Source organism: Sardina pilchardus, chromosome 7, assembly GCF_963854185.1.
Source record: "Sardina pilchardus chromosome 7, fSarPil1.1, whole genome shotgun sequence".
Lineage (NCBI taxonomy): Eukaryota > Metazoa > Chordata > Actinopteri > Clupeiformes > Clupeidae > Sardina > Sardina pilchardus.
In genome coordinates, this window is record NC_085000.1 from 6,460,667 (window position 1) to 6,478,166 (window position 17,500).

The following is a 17,500-nucleotide window of genomic DNA, read 5'->3' on the forward strand; positions in this document are numbered from 1 at the left end:
CAGGAAGTCTAGTTATGGGACCAATTTTGAATTCCTATGAGACTACATGAACCAGGACAAGTATGAATGTATATATATACTGTATGTGACTGTGTGTGTGTGTGTGTGTGTGTGTGTGTGTGTGTGTGTGGTGCGGGTAGGTCTGCGTGTGCGGGTGTGAGCGTGTGAGTGTGTGTGTGTGTGTGTGTGTGTGTGTGTGTGTGTAAGAGAGCATGTGTGTGTGTGTGTGAGCGAGCATACCTGCAGGTGTATCGCTCCTTGCCCTTGCGCAGGATGGCGTCGGAGAGGGAGGGCGGGGGCGAGCGGAAGTTGAACAGGTGGTGGGAGGAGTGCTGCAGGGAGTTGGGCGCGTCCAGCTTCAGCGCTGCTCCGAAGCTCTCCAGCTTCTCCGTCATGTTCTCCATCGCCGACACCTGAACACACACACACACACACACACACACACACACACACAGAAAAGAGCCACATGGGAGTTAGACATACTTTGGTCATCTGAAGATTCCTCTTTGCACAGTCTGTGTCCAGTCTGCATCATCTCCCTGACCCTGCCCCTATTCATAGGTCTTCTGTCTGTCTAATTAATATATCTATTATATGTGTAATGTGTATAATGTATTCTACATTAAATACATTATATTGTCAGTCTGTTTGTCTGCTTGTGTGCTTTTGCCTGCCTGTCTGTTTCTTTGAGGTGATGTTTCTCTATCTACCTGTAAGCTTTTGTCTACCTGCTGACCGGTTGTTTTGACCCGTGTCTGTCTATCTGTCTGTCTGCGTGTGTTTATCTGTCTGCCCATCTCCCTGTCTGTCTGTGGGAGAAGATGGAGCTCATCTATTTTTCACGCTCTGCTCCCGTTGGCTCTACTTGAATAGAGTGCACACACACACACACACACACACACACACACACATATATATAGACACACCGACATGCACACACACACACACACACTCTCTACCCTGTGCAGATTCCACAGGTCACAGAGAGGCTCTGTGAGGTGGACAGCACATGGGTGGCATTGCGCCCTGGGCTGGGTTTGAATCATCGGGTCCCCTGAAGGTGACTGTGCGGAGCTGAAAGAGGTGACTTGTGGGTAATCAGCGGGAGACGCAGCGTAGAGGCACTCTGGTTGGGGGGCTAGTGAAGGGGGGGTTGGGGGGGGGGGGGGGGGGGTAAGAGGCACTAGTCCAGCTATAGCTTGGCACCAGCGCCAACTACACACACAATGGGCCGGCATTTCCGAGAAAGAGCGGAGAGAACACGCGCACTCTCACACACTCACACACACACAAATAAAGACAGAGAGGACAAACACACTGACACACTCACCCACACACAGAAATAAAGACAGAGTGCACAAACACTCTCTCACTCTCTCACACACACACACACACACACACACACACAGAGTGAGCGTTTGGAGTGCTGGGTCACGGCGTAGTTTGACCCTGGGGAGCGGAGCTCTCGGCCAGCGGGAGGCCGGATACTTGGCCAACACAATGCCGCCTACCGGCTCCAGTTTCCCCTCGGATCACATCAGAGTCGTACGGCACGGGAAAAAAAAACGCTCACCGGAGACACAGGAGAGAGGGGGAGAGAGAAGGAGAGAGGGAGGATGAATGAGAGAGGGAGAGCTATAGAGAGAGAGAGGGAGAGAGAGAGAAGGAGAGGGATAGGGATAGAGGGAGAGAAAGAGAGAGAGGGAGAGAAAGAGAGAGGGAGAGAGGGAGAGAGGGAGAGGGAGAGGGAGAGAGAGCGAGAGAGAGAAAGGAGGGTGGCCAGAGTGAGTAAGTGAGGTGGGGGTGTGGGGTTTGTGAGAGAGGAAGTTGTCTATCAGGAGGTCACGTCTCGATTGTGCTGTTTAGAGTCACCCCATTGACCTGTGGCACGTTCGCACTCACCACTCTGCCCCCCCGCCCCTCTCCTCTTCTCAACCCCCCTCGCCCTCCTGTTTGGCGAGACCATCCGTAGCTCCATGGCATTCCCACCCCCACCCCCACCCCCTAGGGGCCCCTGAGTGAAGCATCTCAGTGAGCTTTCACATCGCCCCCCCACCCCCTGAACACAATATAGTTTGAGATAGGCCTATCTGATACAGTGTCCCGGTTCGCGCTCGGAACAAAGCCTCCGCTGCGGCCCTCTCGCTACCCCCCTCCGACCCCAACCCCCACCCCCCCCCCCCCCCCCCCCCCCCAGCCGCTCATATCCTTCCTGGGGCAGGGACATGGAGACAGACACACTGACTCAACTCGCTCTGTCGCCGCGTCGGGAGTCGGAGTCCAGCTCGGTGGCGGCGGTGTAACGGCGCGCATTCCGTCATCGGAGCGACCCCCCTGGGCATTGTTGTGTGTGTGATGGAGGAGAACCCCGGAGTGGCTTGGGAATCGGGGCGTTGGCCTTCTTTGCCATCGCTGTGACATTACACGCTTCCGCTCATACAAACACCAGGTAAACAATCAGAGAACGAACGGTGCGGTCCGCGGGAGGAGGTGGTGGAGGAGGAGGAGGAGGAGGATTTCCAGTTGATTCAGAAGAGTGAGATCAGTAAACAATGCGTAAGGTAATCTGACTGAAGCCTGATCCACTGCACTCTGCCAGGGCTCCGCTAGCTTGACTCACACACAAACAACAACAGAGGCATTCACAAAGATGCTTCCTCCCGGGAGATATAGATAGCACACTGGTTTCCTATCTGTCTGAGGAATCCAGATCTGCGCTCGCACACAAGGACACACACACACACACACACACAAGGACACAGACACAGACATAAGACCACAGACACACACACACACACACACACACACACACACACTCTCTAAGTGTAGTGAAGGTTGCTGTGGGCTGCAGAGAATGTGGTGATCAGGAAGGAAGCCGGTAAACATAAACAAAAACACGACCACAGACGCTAGTGCAGCATCTGGACACTCATGGCTGTCCTGCCGCCATTGCCCACGATGACCCCAACGGCCATTCCAGCTATCCCTATGCCACCTACTGTAGCATGCCAAACACAGGCTGGCGTGTGTATGTGTGTGTGTGTGTGTGTGTGTGTGTGTGTGTGTGTGTGTGTGTGTGTGTGTGTGTGTGTGCTCGGGGAGAGAGGGACAGTGCTGCTGTTGAGTTGCTGCTGAGTACCATTGATAGGGACCCAGATTCCCAGGTCAGATAGCGCCGTTCCCAACAAGAGGGGCCATTCTGCTGGACACAAACACAGGAAGTAGCTGATGGACGGCGCGACATTATCTGGCCGGCCAGGGGAGAAACGGCAGGGGAAGTTATTAGCGGCGCGCTCCAGCGCAGTAGCGAGGGGGTGTGTGTGTGTGTGTGAGAGGGTGTGTGTGTGTGTGTGTGTGTGTGTGTGTGGCGGGGGTAACAATGCGGCGGCTAAGTTTAGGCCCGCGTGGGACAGCCTGGTCCGGCGGAGAGCGCGAGCGGGAGCGACCGAGTGGTGCGGCTCAAAAGGTCATTATTAATAATGCTATCATCATTGTTATCAGAGCTCAAAGGTGGGAATAGGGCTGGACAGGCCACACAAACAATCAGCTCAGAGGGGAGAGGGGGGGTGTGGGGGAGTGTGTGTGTGTGTGTGGGGGGGGGGGGGGCACTTTTCAAAGGCTCGGAGATAATGCTGTGAACTTTGGCTTTTTTGGCACGTCAAGGCCACCGTAGCGCCACAGGTTTTTTTTGTGGTCTGTGGCGTCCCGGAGAGGCTCTGAATTCTGGGAACTTAAAAATCCCCCCTCTTGTTAGAGCTGAACACAAACCTGCAGTGGGTGAGCTTCTCTCTCAGGGCTCAGGGGAAGAGAGAGAGAGAACAGAGAGAGAGAGAGAGAGAGAGAGAACAGAGAGAGAGAGAGAGAGAGAGAGAGAGAGAGAGAGAGAGAGAGAGAGAGAGAGAGAGAGAGAGAGGGAGAGGGAAATGCTGAGAGGGTGAAAGAGACATATACTGTAGAGAGAGAAATGGGGAGAGGGTGATAGAGAGAGGGATGGAGATAGGGAGAGATAGAGAGAGAGAAGGCCAGAGCGACGGAGAGATGGAGAGTGTGAGTAAATCATGCTGCCTGTGTCCTCCTCGCGCCCAAACCCATGTGCTATTCATTTGCAGCCAGCGCTGAGAACAGCCGCCCTATAAATTAATGGACCAGTAAATATCATAAGCACACGGCAGGATAAATAAATGGCAGTGTAATGGGATCCCCTGTGTGAAAGCCTGGCCGTGTGTGTGTGTGTGTGTGTGCTCTTGAAAATGTGTGTGACAGTGAGCGTGAGTGTGTGTGCATGTGTGTGATTTACCTGGAGGCTGGGGGGACATTAGAGAAGGCCTCAGGTACAGTATATGTGAGTAGTGTGTGCAGAAGACAGATGCCTAGGGTGTGTGAGGATGTGTAGTGTGTGTGTGTGTGTGTGTGTGTGTGTGTGTGTGTGTGTGTCTGTGGATTTTAGCATGTGTTTCTGTATGCCTGTGCGGTCATGTGTGTGTGTGTGTGTGTGTATGTGTATATATACAGTATACAGTATATGTATGTGTGTGTGAATAAGTGTGCGTCTGTGTGTGTGCATTTCAGCATGTGAGTGTTTCTGTGTGTGCCTGTTTCAGTGTATGTGTGTGTGTGTGTGTGTGTGTTTCAGTGTGTGTGCGTGTGTGTTTCAGTGTGTGTGTTACCTGAGGGTGGAACAGCAGGGGTGAGGGCCGCAGGTACTTCTCCTTCAGTGCTCCCACAGGGTCAATCAGCTTCCTCTTCTCCACCCTGCTGGACAGCAACACCAAGGGTTACGTACGAGCGGAAGGCAAGGCTCACACTGCCCAACGGTCATTCAACAACCAAACACAACATCCACACTGACCAACGGTCACTCAACTCAACCAAACACAATATCCACACTGCCCAATGGCCACTCAACTCAACCAAACACAATATCCAGTACAATATCCAATATCAACCCAATTTGAATGTTCAGGTCAGTTGAACAACACAACTGGTCCTCAGCTCAGCTAATTCCTTTCAAATCCATTCAGATCAGCTCAGCTGACGCTAACTTCACCTCAACTCACTCCCATCCACTCTCTCCCATGTTAGGCGTCTCTTGGGGGGTGGGTGGTGCTGACGTAGTCGGGCTGAAATACCTGTAGATGGGGTCCATGAAGAAGGGCGAGGGCTTGGCGTAGTGCAGGGAGGGCTGCTGGGGAGGGGGGTGCTGGGCCAGTGACATGGGCGGCTGGTGCTGCGAGAGAGCGTGCTGGTGGAGCGCGGGACCCTGGAGATCCTCCTTGCTGTGGGGCTTCCCTCCTCCACCACTGCTGCTACCGCCGCCGCCGCTGCCGAACATGTGGTTCTTGCGGTGGTCGCCAGGGGGCGCCGTGCCTCCGTTGTGGCTGGCGCGGCTGCGGCTGCCGATGCTCAGGTCGAGCGGCTGCTCCTCGCCCGGGAGGAGGGGCGTACCGCCCGGCGCGGCCGCCTTGGTCGCCGGGGACTGGGGCACGGGCGCTTTCGCCTCCTTCGGTTTGGTCGTGAGGTCGAAGGGCGACTCGGCTCCGGCAGCACCGGATCCACCGGCCATCTTCTGCAGAAGCTGCTGCTGCTGTTGTTGCTGTTGTTGCTGCTGTTGTTGTTGTTGTTGCTGTTGTTGTTGTTGTTGTTGTTGCTGCTGCTGTTCGCGGGGCGACTTGGGCTCGGCCTTGAAGAACATGTTGGGGTTGAGGGCGCGGTCGGCGAAGGGGTAGAGCGAGTGCGGGAAGTTGGGCAGGAACTGGAAGGGGAACATGGAGTGGTAGGGCAGGGCGGCCATCTTCTTCTCCTGCAGGCCCATGAGGCCCGGGCCGAAGTACTTCTCGGCGATGGAGGCGATGGCCTTGATGGAGTCGGTGGAGGCGCCGGCGGCCGAGGCGCTCGGGGGCAGAGCCTGCTCGTCCGGCGGGGGGAAGAAGGAGTGCTGGTGGCCGCCCAGGAAGGGCCGGTCCGGGCACGGCGCCGAGCCGGACATGCCCAGCGCGCCCAGGTCGTCCTGCTTGCCGCTGACCCCTCCTGCGACGGCGACTCCGGCCGCCACCGCCCGCTGCTCGGCCTCCTGCTGCTCGCGCTGCTCCCTCTGCTGCTGCTGGTGCCGCTGCTGCTTGCGGCGCTCGCGCTTCTCGCGCTCGCGCTCGCTCTCCTCCTCGCCGTCGCTGTCCAGCTCGGAGCCGGACGCCGTGTTCTCGCCCGTGGTGGTGTCCAGGTCGGTGCCGCTGGTGGTGTTGACGTCCTCCAGGTCGCTGGCGTCCGAGCCGTCGCTCAGCTTGCCCTTGGCCTTGCCCGCCTCACCACCGCTGCCGCCGTACGCCAGCTCTCCCTTGCCCTCGCCGCGCTCCCCGTCCATCATCTGACCGCCGTGGCTGTTGCCGTTGCCGGAGCTGCCCAGCGAGGTGACCAGCGAGAGCGGAGGGCCGTCCAGCGGGCTGCGGGGCATCTTGCCGTCCTGCGGCCCCCCCATGGGGCTCTTGAGCAGCGAGCTCGGGGGCAGCAGCGGCGGGCGCGGGTACAGCGAGTGCGGGAACAGGCCCGGGAAGCCGTGCGGCAGCCCCGGGAAGGACGCGGGCGAGAAGGACAGGCCGGCGTGGTGCGCGCGCGACGGGAAGTAGTCGCCGAAGCCCAGGCCGGCGTGGTTGAGGCCCGGGTGGCCCTTGGCCTTGGCCATGATGGGGCTGGAGCTCAGCGGGATGCCCGGGGAGAACATGCCCCCGGGGGCGTAGTGGTTCTTGCCCTCGCAGAAGCGCCGGTGCTTGTTGAGCGAGGAGGTGGTGCTGAACATCTGGCCGCAGTCCTTGCACTTGATCTGCGTGCGGCAGTCGGCGTGCATGCGCTTGTGCCGGCACAGGTTGGAGAACTGCGTGTAGGACTTGTGACACACTTCACCTGAGGGGAGGAAGGGGGGGGGGGGGGAAGACAGGAGGAGGAGGAGGAGGAGGAGGAGGAGGAGGAGGAGGAGGGGACGGCAGGGGGGAGAGATCGGAGGACAAGAGAGACAAGAGCGCTCACGGTTAACTCAGCCTTCGTCCGCCAAATCCCACCATCCTACACTTTTAGATGTAGACATGAATATCTCATATCACAGCAGCATGCACATCTCTCTCTCTCTCTCTCTCTCTCTCTCTCTCTCTCTCTCGTCTCAGCTAAGCTCATCTCATTTAAAGCTCAGGCCCTGTCAATTCACTTCTCATTTATTTTAAGGACAACAATCCAGCAGAACAGACTATCAACTGACACAGTTACTGACTATGACACTATAACAATATTAGCAGATTAATCACAGGGTAAAACAAATCATTACGTCTAATAAGTCTATTATGGCTATACATCAGAATACATATGCATGAATATCAACGTATGCATGCATATGTAACAGCAAACATGTGAGTGCAGAGAGCAGGTAATAAAAGGAAGGATGAAAAGTAAAAGGAGTGAGGAAGCGAGAGAAGCGTGGGATGAGAGGAGGAGAAGAGGAGAGGAGGAGAGGAGAAGAGGAGAGAGGGAGAGGGAGAGGGGAGGAGAAGAGAGGGAGAGGAGGAGAGGAGAGGAGAAGAGAGAAGGATGGCATTGACTCAGCGTCCATCAAAGAGGAACAGCTGTGACAGAGACATTTACCTCTACATGTCAAATCTGCCTGAGCCATAGAAAAAGAATTAGGGGCCCTCAGGAAAGGAAAACACACACACACACACACACACACACACACACACACACACACACACACACACACACACACACACACACACACACACACACACACACACACACACGCACACGCACACACACACACACACACACAATCTCTCTCTCTCTCTCTCTCTCACACTCACACACACACACAAAAGCAACATAGGAGAGAGGAGGATGAGGTTAAGAACTAAGGCAAAGGCAAAAACCAGGAGGAAGGAGAAAGAGGACGGGGTGAGAGAGAGGAGAAAAGAAGGAAGAGAAGGAAGAGACAGAAGATGAAAACAAAGAGGGAGGAGAAAAGGGGGGCAAAAGGAGACAAAACAACAAATAAAAACAATGCCAAAGAAAAACAACAAACAAAACAAAAACATAACAAACGCAAACCAAAGGAAAACAAAAAAGGAAAAAAAGAACATACAGAAACAGAAAGAACGTAAAGAAATTGCTCTAGAATTGCATTGAGGATTGCTCTGACCTATAACACGACAGAGGTCACTGTCGTGGGAGTTTGAGGAAAGACTGGAGGCCTTTGGACACGGGAAATGATATCTTAGAGAAGATGCTGATGGCTGAGACTTACAGATGAACGGCTTGACACTGCTGTGAATGTGCTTGTGCTGCTTGAGGCCCGACGACGTGGCGAAGGTCTTGCCACACTCGGGGCATGTGTGGGCACGCGCGCCAACGTGCTGCGAGCGGATGTGGCGCTGCAGGTTACTGGGGTCTGTGAACACCTGCGCAGGTGAGAGGGCACGGTTAGGGATCTATAATATGAAATTAGAAAAGGCACAAGTAAACACAGGTAAAATAAAAAGGAACATGATTTGTATAGGCTATGATATTTTTCTTTTTTACACACCAAGATGGGGAGAACACATGCAAAAATTCTATTCATCTTTATTTCCGTTTGGTTAGCTAAAATGTTTTTAAAACAGTTGATTGAATGGAAGTTTGGCTTGTAACAGAAAGATATAATAAAAAAATCAGCAATAACAGTAATGGTCGTTAAACCACTAAAAACGATTTTGCGCAGCGTTCTAAAAGCATTCAGCAACTGTCAGCTTAGGTGTGTTGTCATGGTAACTGCGGAGCCGCGGTGCTCTGTACCTTATCACAGTTTTCACATTCGAAGCGCTTGCCGCTGTCGTGTGACATCTGGTGCCGAATGAGGTTAGACTTCCAGTTGAAGGCCTTTGGGCACTGATCACACTTATACTCCCTCTCCTCTGTGTGCACAATCATATGCTGACCCAGACTGAGAGATGGAACACACACACACACACACACACACACACAGACAAAGACAGAAAGGTAAAACATTAATTACATTGCTATGACAGTCAAAGTATGCATGCATATTTTTGAAAAAAAAAAAATACTGCTATCAATTTGGAAAAAAAAAAAAAATCATAATATATATCACCCAATATACATCAGGTAAGAAATGTAACCTCAAATGTGCTCCTGTTATGGTGTGAGTGAGTACACCTGGGAGAGACTTTATCACAGCACAGTCCTGTGTGTGTGCGTGCGTGTCTGTGTGTGTCCACACACACCTGTACTCGCTGGGGAAGACCTTCTCGCAGTCCTTGCACTCGTGGACGGGCTCGTCGTTGTCGTCCTTCTCCTGCTTGAAGTCGTCTCCGCTGAGCGTGTCGAAGAGCGACGTGGCACTGCCACACTGGTACTTCTGGTGCCGCCGCAGCTCCAGCTTAGAGGTGAACAGCTCGTCACACTCCTCGCACCGGTACATGTGCTCGTCTACACACACACACACACATCACAGTTAATATCCCATAATAATCCATACAGTATCCATGTTCCATAGCATCCATAGTTACACTAGCACATCTTTAGGTTGCTACAGTACCAGTTTTGCACATACTGGTCATACATTTTCATATTTCAGATTGTGAGCAGTTAAGTCTTATATAAATATATGTATTTAAATATACAGTAAGTACATATATTCAAGTTCATGAATTCATTATTAATAAAAACATCTTTAAACTATTATGAATCAAATTTAAAACAATCGTCTATGATTAAATTAATGAAAACAAATATGTAAAAACACACCGCACTGTCAGGAAGCAAAGGGAAACAAAATAAATATTTTCCATTTCTCTTTTCAAAAAATAATCTACTTTTAATCTTTTCAAATGACTCCACGGCACTCAGTATGAGAGAATGTCTTTCATTTCCATGTCTGCTGTGCTACACTTCACTGGGCCACACACACACACCACGCCTGAAACGCCAAACATCCTCAACAGACAGCGGGAATAACAATAATACGAATAATTATGAAAATAATCTGATGACGATTAAATCTGCGACGCCAGCCATGCATCACGGAGAGCCGGGTCAGGTCAGGTACCGACGGTAACGCAGCCAGCGGTTCCAGATGTGCCGAGCGGCTCCGCACTGCGCTGCGCTGACCACGCACGCCGAGCATGAGGCCGACCTCCTCCGCCCGTCCACCAGGGCTGCCCGGACGGCCCTTTGTTTTTCCAGCGCAGTATTTTTTAACGACCAAGGTCAAACGAATAAAAGAAGAAAAGAAGGTGGGGGCGGAGGAGTGGGGGTGCAGGGGGGTGCAGGGGGGGGGGGGGGGGGGGTCAGAAGAGGCTTTTCTATGGCCGTATCCTCTAACGGGTGCCAAAGCCAACAGCCAATGCTGACTTATGGCTTTTACAGTTGAGTGGGAGGCTGACTGCCCCCCTGCTAGTCTCACTGCGCCAGCCCAACGGCACCACCACCACCACCACCATCCCCCAACACCCCATACATGCACGGCTTACTCATGATGGGGAGGCGGAGGGGGGGTGGGGGGGGGGGGGGTGACCCCAAATGTCTGGACCTAAACCCGACAAAGGCTTGATGAAGCATTACTACACACTAACTGCCTCACACACACACACACACACACACACACACACAAGCGTCTCTCTCTCTCTCTCTCTCCCGTAGGGTCACCGTCCATGTAGCGTATATGGACTGTGGTGCAGCTTGACCAGCGCGGCGCTGGCTAATGTTCCGTGCTCCTCTCGGGGACCCTCGGAGGCCGTCTGCTCTTATTTCGCCCCGCTTCACGAGGACCCACCGTGGTCCGTCTGCTCTTGTTTCAGCCAGCTTCACACGCCAGCGCCTCCCCCTCCAGCCCCCCCCCCTCCAGCCCCCCCCCTCCCCAGCCCTGTTTCATAGGCAACCAGCACGCCACGCCAAAAAACATGTTACAAAGCACTTATGGAGCCTTTATTACATGCCTTATAACACTTACTGAGTCTGCCATAAAACATGGGCAGTGTGTGTGTGTGTGAGGGGCTGTGGGATGGGTGAAGGGTGGAGAGAGAGAGAGAGAGAGAGAGAGAGAGGGAGAAAGAGCAAGAAAGAGAGATGACAGGAGGAAAAACAAAAAGGTTTTAGGTCATACGGTGTAATGGTCTGTTCTTTTTTTGGGGGGCTTTTAAATGTGAGGCCTAAAAATGCGGCGCAGCGAAGGCATCGTTTGGAAGTCAGCAGTCATTACAGTTCTGGCTGACTGCTAAGGGTGATAGTGAGGGGAATGCAGCTGGGGAGGGAGAGAGAGAGAGGGAGAGAGAGAGAAGAGAGAGAAGAGAGAGAGAGAGAGAGAAGAGGGGGCTGAATAAAAATGATTTTGCCACATTATCTTTTTGTTCCATCAGCCCCCACTCAAGACGGACAGGAATGCAGGATACTTGGAGAGAGAGAGAAGGAGAGAGGGGGGAGTGGAGAGGAGAGGGAGAGAGAGAGAGAGAGAGAGAGAGAGAGAGAGAAGAAAGAAAGGAGAGACTAATAGCCCTCTCGCAGAAGTGGGGGGAACACAATTATGTGCAGTTTAGCAGTTAATCTGTGAGCATGGGTGAAGTCTCAGGAGGCTCCTCGAGCTCCACTCCAAATTCCAGCACCGATAAGCCGCGGGGAGAGGAGAGAAAAGACCAACTCTCCCCCTCTCTCTTTCTCTTTCTCCGTCTGTCTGCCTGCCTCTCTTTCTCTTTCTCAGACAGGCTCATGAAAAGACATGGAAGTTCCCTCTTCACCCTTTCTAACTCCTCACTCAGAGCAGAAGTCTCTCTCACTCTCACTCACTCACTCTCTCTCTCTCTCTCTCTCTCCCCCTGTCTTGCTCTGAGTCTCTATACGGGGTCTGGGGATATATATCTTTTAGAGCAAACATTATATGAATATTTCCAAATGTCTGGGGCTTGTGTGAGTACCTCAAGCTGCCCGGGTTCATCTTTATAGTCCATGACAAGTCTACATAATCATGACGTCTCCCCCCATTTCAGCCCAAATCAAGGGAAACACAACACAACAGCGTACCTGACAACCACTCTTACTAAAACCAGACCACTGCGTCTCCGATGCCATTCGCCATCCTCCCGCGGAGCACGAACACTATCTGCAGCCTAATTTAATTATGTCCGCTAGCGTCTGGTACTGTACGTCTCTCTCCACGACATGATTTCGCTCCCAGTGTAGCAGAAAGTCTACTTTGTCTTTTCAGCACAATCGTTAAGGTGACTGTGGGTCTTGACAGAACAAAAAATGCATTTAGCTTTTTCAAAATGGCAAGATTCCTTTATAAAATCAATAAATAATTGCCAAACGCTATAAGGATGATTTAAGGTTGCCCTTGTCAATAACTGAGAGCTTTCACTCATTCATTTGCCTCCATTGCGATTTAACTCGCACATCAATATATTAAATAAATGCATGTTTTATTTAGAGTGAAGCATTGCACATCGATATGAAAGCACGGTGGACTTAAAACAGGCAGGCTGGCCGTAGATCTGTTTTTTTGTCTTTAGCTCGACCGTTTGAGTCTTGAGTTTAGGCCTGCGCTGGTAGAAGCACTACCACTTCTACTGTCTGTCTCTAACATATGAAAAGTAATTGCACACCTGGAAAATAGCACTGTCTGTTCCACAATGAATGGTTTTACGCAAACATCACCTTTCTGAAAGATTAACATTTCGGGGACTGCGTGCTCGCCCTTCTGCAAAGAGCGGCTAACTGCGCTCATTTAGAGTTGGTTTAAAATTGCACTAATGAGATGCATTCATCTCACCTTCCAGATTCGGTGCCATCGATCCCTCCGGGAAAACCCCGTCCTTCATATACACCAACAGCTCCTCCCCGATCTCGATGTCTCTGATGGCTTTATAATAGATCTAGAATGGGAAAAAATAGAAATGCAAGAAACTTGAGGGAAAGAAATACATGTTTCAGCATAAACATAAAAATAAAAATATATATAGTTGTGCATTGTTGTTGTTGCTATTATTATTATTATTATTATTATTATTATCATCATTATTACTATTATTATTAGCTCTTATTGTATAGACACATTATTATGATCGTTATTGTTGCAACTATTAGCCTATTGAAATATTATTATTATTATTATTATTATTAAGCAATACAAATAATTGCTAACACTATGCTTCATGATGAAATACATTCAGTTTAAAAGTGATCAAGGGAGTCAAATCTCATTCCTGATTCTAGGACTGATGGAGTTTATCCCCGTTATTCGTTTCCGCATTCATTCCAGAAGAATGCTAAGACACTTTCACTGTTAATATTTTCAATTAAATTCTGATTAGGTCTATATTTATTTTCATAGTGATGCAAACATGTGAAGATGTAAAACGTGTTCATGAAAATTCTAAAATAAAAGGTGCCATTTTTATGTGTGAATTTATAAATCCGTAGAAAGAGTGAATAAAAACACACGTTTTGTATGCAGTATGCAGTTGCGATTTTCATTCATTTGTATATGTCACATGCATCTGGCATTTCGTTATTTGCCAAACATTAACCACATTAAAATGTCAGAGTACTACTGGCTTAAGAGTTGCATGCGTTAAGCCACTGTTGCCATTCAGTATCATATTTGACTGTAGACATCAACGAATGCTGATGTTCACATCAAATCTTATCTCATATTCAAATGTCTTACGTTGGCTCCTTATCAAGCAACAAAAAAAGAAACCGGTTCGAAAAACAGGTCACAAACAGGTCACAATTAATTAAATTATGTTGCAGACATTTATGGCAAATAAAACATTTAATGTATTACACAACATGTTAAATTGTCTACAGGGTTTTTGTGATGGAAAATTAATTGCACAAAATTATATTTTAAAACACATCAAAATAAGCCTTATTTCGACAATTTTGAATAATGATTACACAATCATCCAATAATGACAGCTTTTGTGTATAAACTAAGAAGCAACAAAAATTAATTTAGGAAGAACAATCGCGAAGCATTATAATGCAATGCCTTAATTCATTAAATAGCCTTAAGGGGGCGCTCCACGCTTACGAACAAGAGTCAGTTCAAAGATACAATACAATAGAGGTACTGATAGAAGGGCAGAAAGAATGTATGTTAGAGTTAGCCGCTGATTATGTTTGTGTGTGTATGTGTGTATGTGTGTGTGTTAGAGAGAGGCACACAGAGGGAGAGAGACAGAAGAGAGAGAGAGAGAGAGAGAGAGAGAGAGAGAGAGAGAGAGAGAGAGAGAGAGAGAGAGAGAGAGAGAGAGAGAGAGACTTCATCCAATACTTTTATCGGCCTTATGTTGTGACAACCTAGAAGCGTGTAACTAAACTACTGCAGGCCGTGGGATGCTGATGCATGACACTCACCTGACTTTGTTTAGACAAAAAACAATATATATCATCATTATTATTATTATTATTATTATTACTATTATTATTATTATTATTATTATTATTATTAGGCTATTGAACACTACATTTACGAGCTCGCAAAGGATGTAATGGCAGGTCTGACCTTTTTGTTTTCGGCGAGTTGGCAGAGTTGGGGAAGTTGAGTAGCGGCAGATCTGAGCGCCTCCAGTTGCAAGAGCAGTTCTGTCCCGGCGGAGTTCACTACACAACCCATAGTATCATTACACGGGCTCGAGACGCGGCTCGAGGCAGAGCTGGGCCCCACGGTTTCGCGGCGGTCAGCGTCTCGTGTTTGTCTGACTCTCTCTTTCTTTCTCTCTCTCTCTCTCTCCCTCTCTCTCTTGCTTCCTCTTGCTCAAATCCTCCTCGCGTAGATAGCCTACGGAACGCACGGATGTGCACCTCAGTCTCTGTCTCTCGTGTCTCACGCGCACACACTCTCTAGTCAGCTCGAGCGCGTCTTTGATGAGGTGAGCTCGCTCATTAGTGATTCCCTATCGCCCCTCAGAGCGCCCGCAGTTCACCGGCAGCCACTCCTCCTCCTGCCTCTTATCTCAAACCAAGGACTGACGGTTTCGCGGAGCAGACCCCTCCCCGCTGTCCCTCTCCACTCTGGCCACTAGATTAATCTATTATTGATGAAAAATGTATCTATCGTGATAAAAAAAAAGTACTTTTCAAAAATACAAGGGGAAATGAAAATGCTACTAGGCGCACTGAATCTGAAGGACGTTTTTTTTTTCTTGGGTAGAGAAAATGCTGAACAACGTGTTTTCGTTTAAGCTTGTGCCACAGTAAACACAATCGCTACACCTGTTTTTACTTGTTATCTTTCAAGATATATATTCCACAGTTTGCACTACGCATTTCATATTTATATTAGCGACGCACGGATACATAAAACATTTTGGACATGTTCGAAAATAATTGGTTACAAAATTGATAATTTATTTTCTCAGATACTAGGCTACACGCTTTAAAATGTAAACCTTAATGTGATTTCTCATTTTGTTGGCCTAAACACTTCGAATAACTACTTGGGTCAACTCGACAATAACCATGAACAAAATACAGAATAAGACTACAAAAACTGCAAAGCGTATAGTTTATTTTATTTTGTAAATGGTTGTCTATTTTTAAGACTCAAATATCGATGCTGACATTCTCGTAATGCCATGAATATGCAAGCATTACAGAGTAAGTGGCATTTTTTTTTTTTTTTTTGTATTATTGCCATGATGCAATCATGAAACTAGGAAACGCTGGTTATTTTTAGGTAAGAACTTTAACATATATTTATAAAACGACGAATTTAAATTGATTTGGCAGAAAATTGTTTGTTATTATACATATATTCACGTAAAACAACCAATACGATAGTATGTATTACTCAACGAGAACGTCCTTTCCATCTTCCTGATGGATTTGCTATTATTTACTATTTGAACACAATTGTTTTATCTATCGAATAGGCTGTGTAGCCTACCTGATAAAAATGCAAACAAAAGGACGGTTAGGGTTGCACTAAAGCAAATTCATACCCGCACACTGCAAATGAACAAACAAAACATATGTGACCTACTGTAACAAATATGACTGACAGAACATACACATGCACCATTTTTATATGTAACAGTGAATTCAATTAAACCCGTCAGATATGCATTCTCATTATTCAGGATTCCTCAGTCTCTGTCCACATTGGACTCTGAACTCTAATAATTTAAGCCAGAGAGCGTCTGCTGCCTGTCTGTCTCTCGTTCTGCGTTCGCTTGTGCCGCGCACAGATGAGCGCTACTGCGAGTTAGCGAGTGCGTTAAAGAGGCTCGGCATTGTGTGGGGGCTGAGCCCAGGCGACGCTGGGAGCGGAGCGGAGCGGAGCTGTCTCTACAGTAAATCTTTTGAGGATGTGACAGCGCCAGGAGGACCGTCTTGACTTGACCCCCTCAACCAAGCCACCGGAGCAAGGGGGCAAATGCCCCATCCATCCATCAATGACACGCCTCACATAATCCCCCCACTGTCCACACACACACACACACACACACACACACACACACACACACACACACACACACACACACACACACACACACACACACACACACACACACACACGCACACACACACACACACACACACATACACACACACACACACACACAGTTGAGACGCTGAGATAGACAGTCTGAAAATAATGCTTCAACACACAATCACACTCCACTATATACGCAACCATGAAAATGTCTAATTTGACATTTGTAAATAATTTGTATCAGAATGTGCGCATCTGAATGTTTCTCTTTGAGTGTGTGTGTATGTGTGTGCGTGTGTGTGTGTGTGTGTGTGTGTGTGTGTGTGTGTGTGTGTGTGTGTGTGTGTGTGTGTGTGTGTGTGTGTGTGTGTGTGTGTGATCAAACACCAGGCTGTCTAGTTGTCAAACTCTAGACAAAGTGAGACTGGGATGGGAATTGTGTGTGTGGGTGTGTGGGGTGTGTGTGTAGGGGGGGGGGGGGCATCTTGTGTTGTCTGAGACAGCTCTGTACTCGTCTACTCCTGCCTAGCTCCTCACTCCCAGCTCCTCAGCTCTCTTCCTCTAACTCCTCTCCTGTTCCTCCACTGTCATTGTTTTCATGAATCCCTGGGTGGAATGAATCCAGTGTGATCATGGTGACCGCTCCCGCGAGGCCGCTCTCGTTCTCACAGACCGAAGTGACCCATCCGCTTCCCATCCGCGCCACTGGTGGGCTCGGACACACACATCCCTTCACAGAACACACACCTCGCCAAACAATGAGCACAGTGACAATGCAGTCTATAAACAGCCCTGCTCTGTCTTTGTCTATCCGTGTGTGTGTGTGTGTGTGTGAGAGAGACATAGAGACAGAGAGAGAGAGAGAGAGAGGGAGAGAAAGAGAGAAGGAGGGACAGAGACACAGAGAGAGAGCAGGAAGAGCTGTCTGGATTCCCTGTGTTCTTAGGTTGTTATGACAAACGCTTTAAGTGCTTCTCAAGAGAGCGAGACAGTAAGTTCAAAGGTCAACAAGCTCTTCTTAACAAACTGAAGATC

General features: G+C 49.4%; 1 protein-coding gene across 1 annotated transcript in view; it reads right to left on the reverse strand.

The window, feature by feature from the left end:
• Positions 1–17,500, reverse strand: part of prdm16 (PR domain containing 16) — a 247,835-nt gene that overhangs the window by 12,153 nt on the left and 218,182 nt on the right. Inside the window, exons 5-14 of the mRNA XM_062542116.1 lie at positions 12,794–12,896; positions 9,255–9,459; positions 8,806–8,953; positions 8,279–8,432; positions 6,124–6,894; positions 5,650–6,024; positions 5,298–5,553; positions 5,130–5,210; positions 4,668–4,752; positions 241–413 (exon numbers count right to left, since the gene is read on the reverse strand). Of these exons, the coding sequence (XP_062398100.1) occupies positions 241–413; positions 4,668–4,752; positions 5,130–5,210; positions 5,298–5,553; positions 5,650–6,024; positions 6,124–6,894; positions 8,279–8,432; positions 8,806–8,953; positions 9,255–9,459; positions 12,794–12,896 (2,351 nt within the window). The remainder of the gene's footprint in view (positions 1–240; positions 414–4,667; positions 4,753–5,129; positions 5,211–5,297; positions 5,554–5,649; positions 6,025–6,123; positions 6,895–8,278; positions 8,433–8,805; positions 8,954–9,254; positions 9,460–12,793; positions 12,897–17,500) is intronic.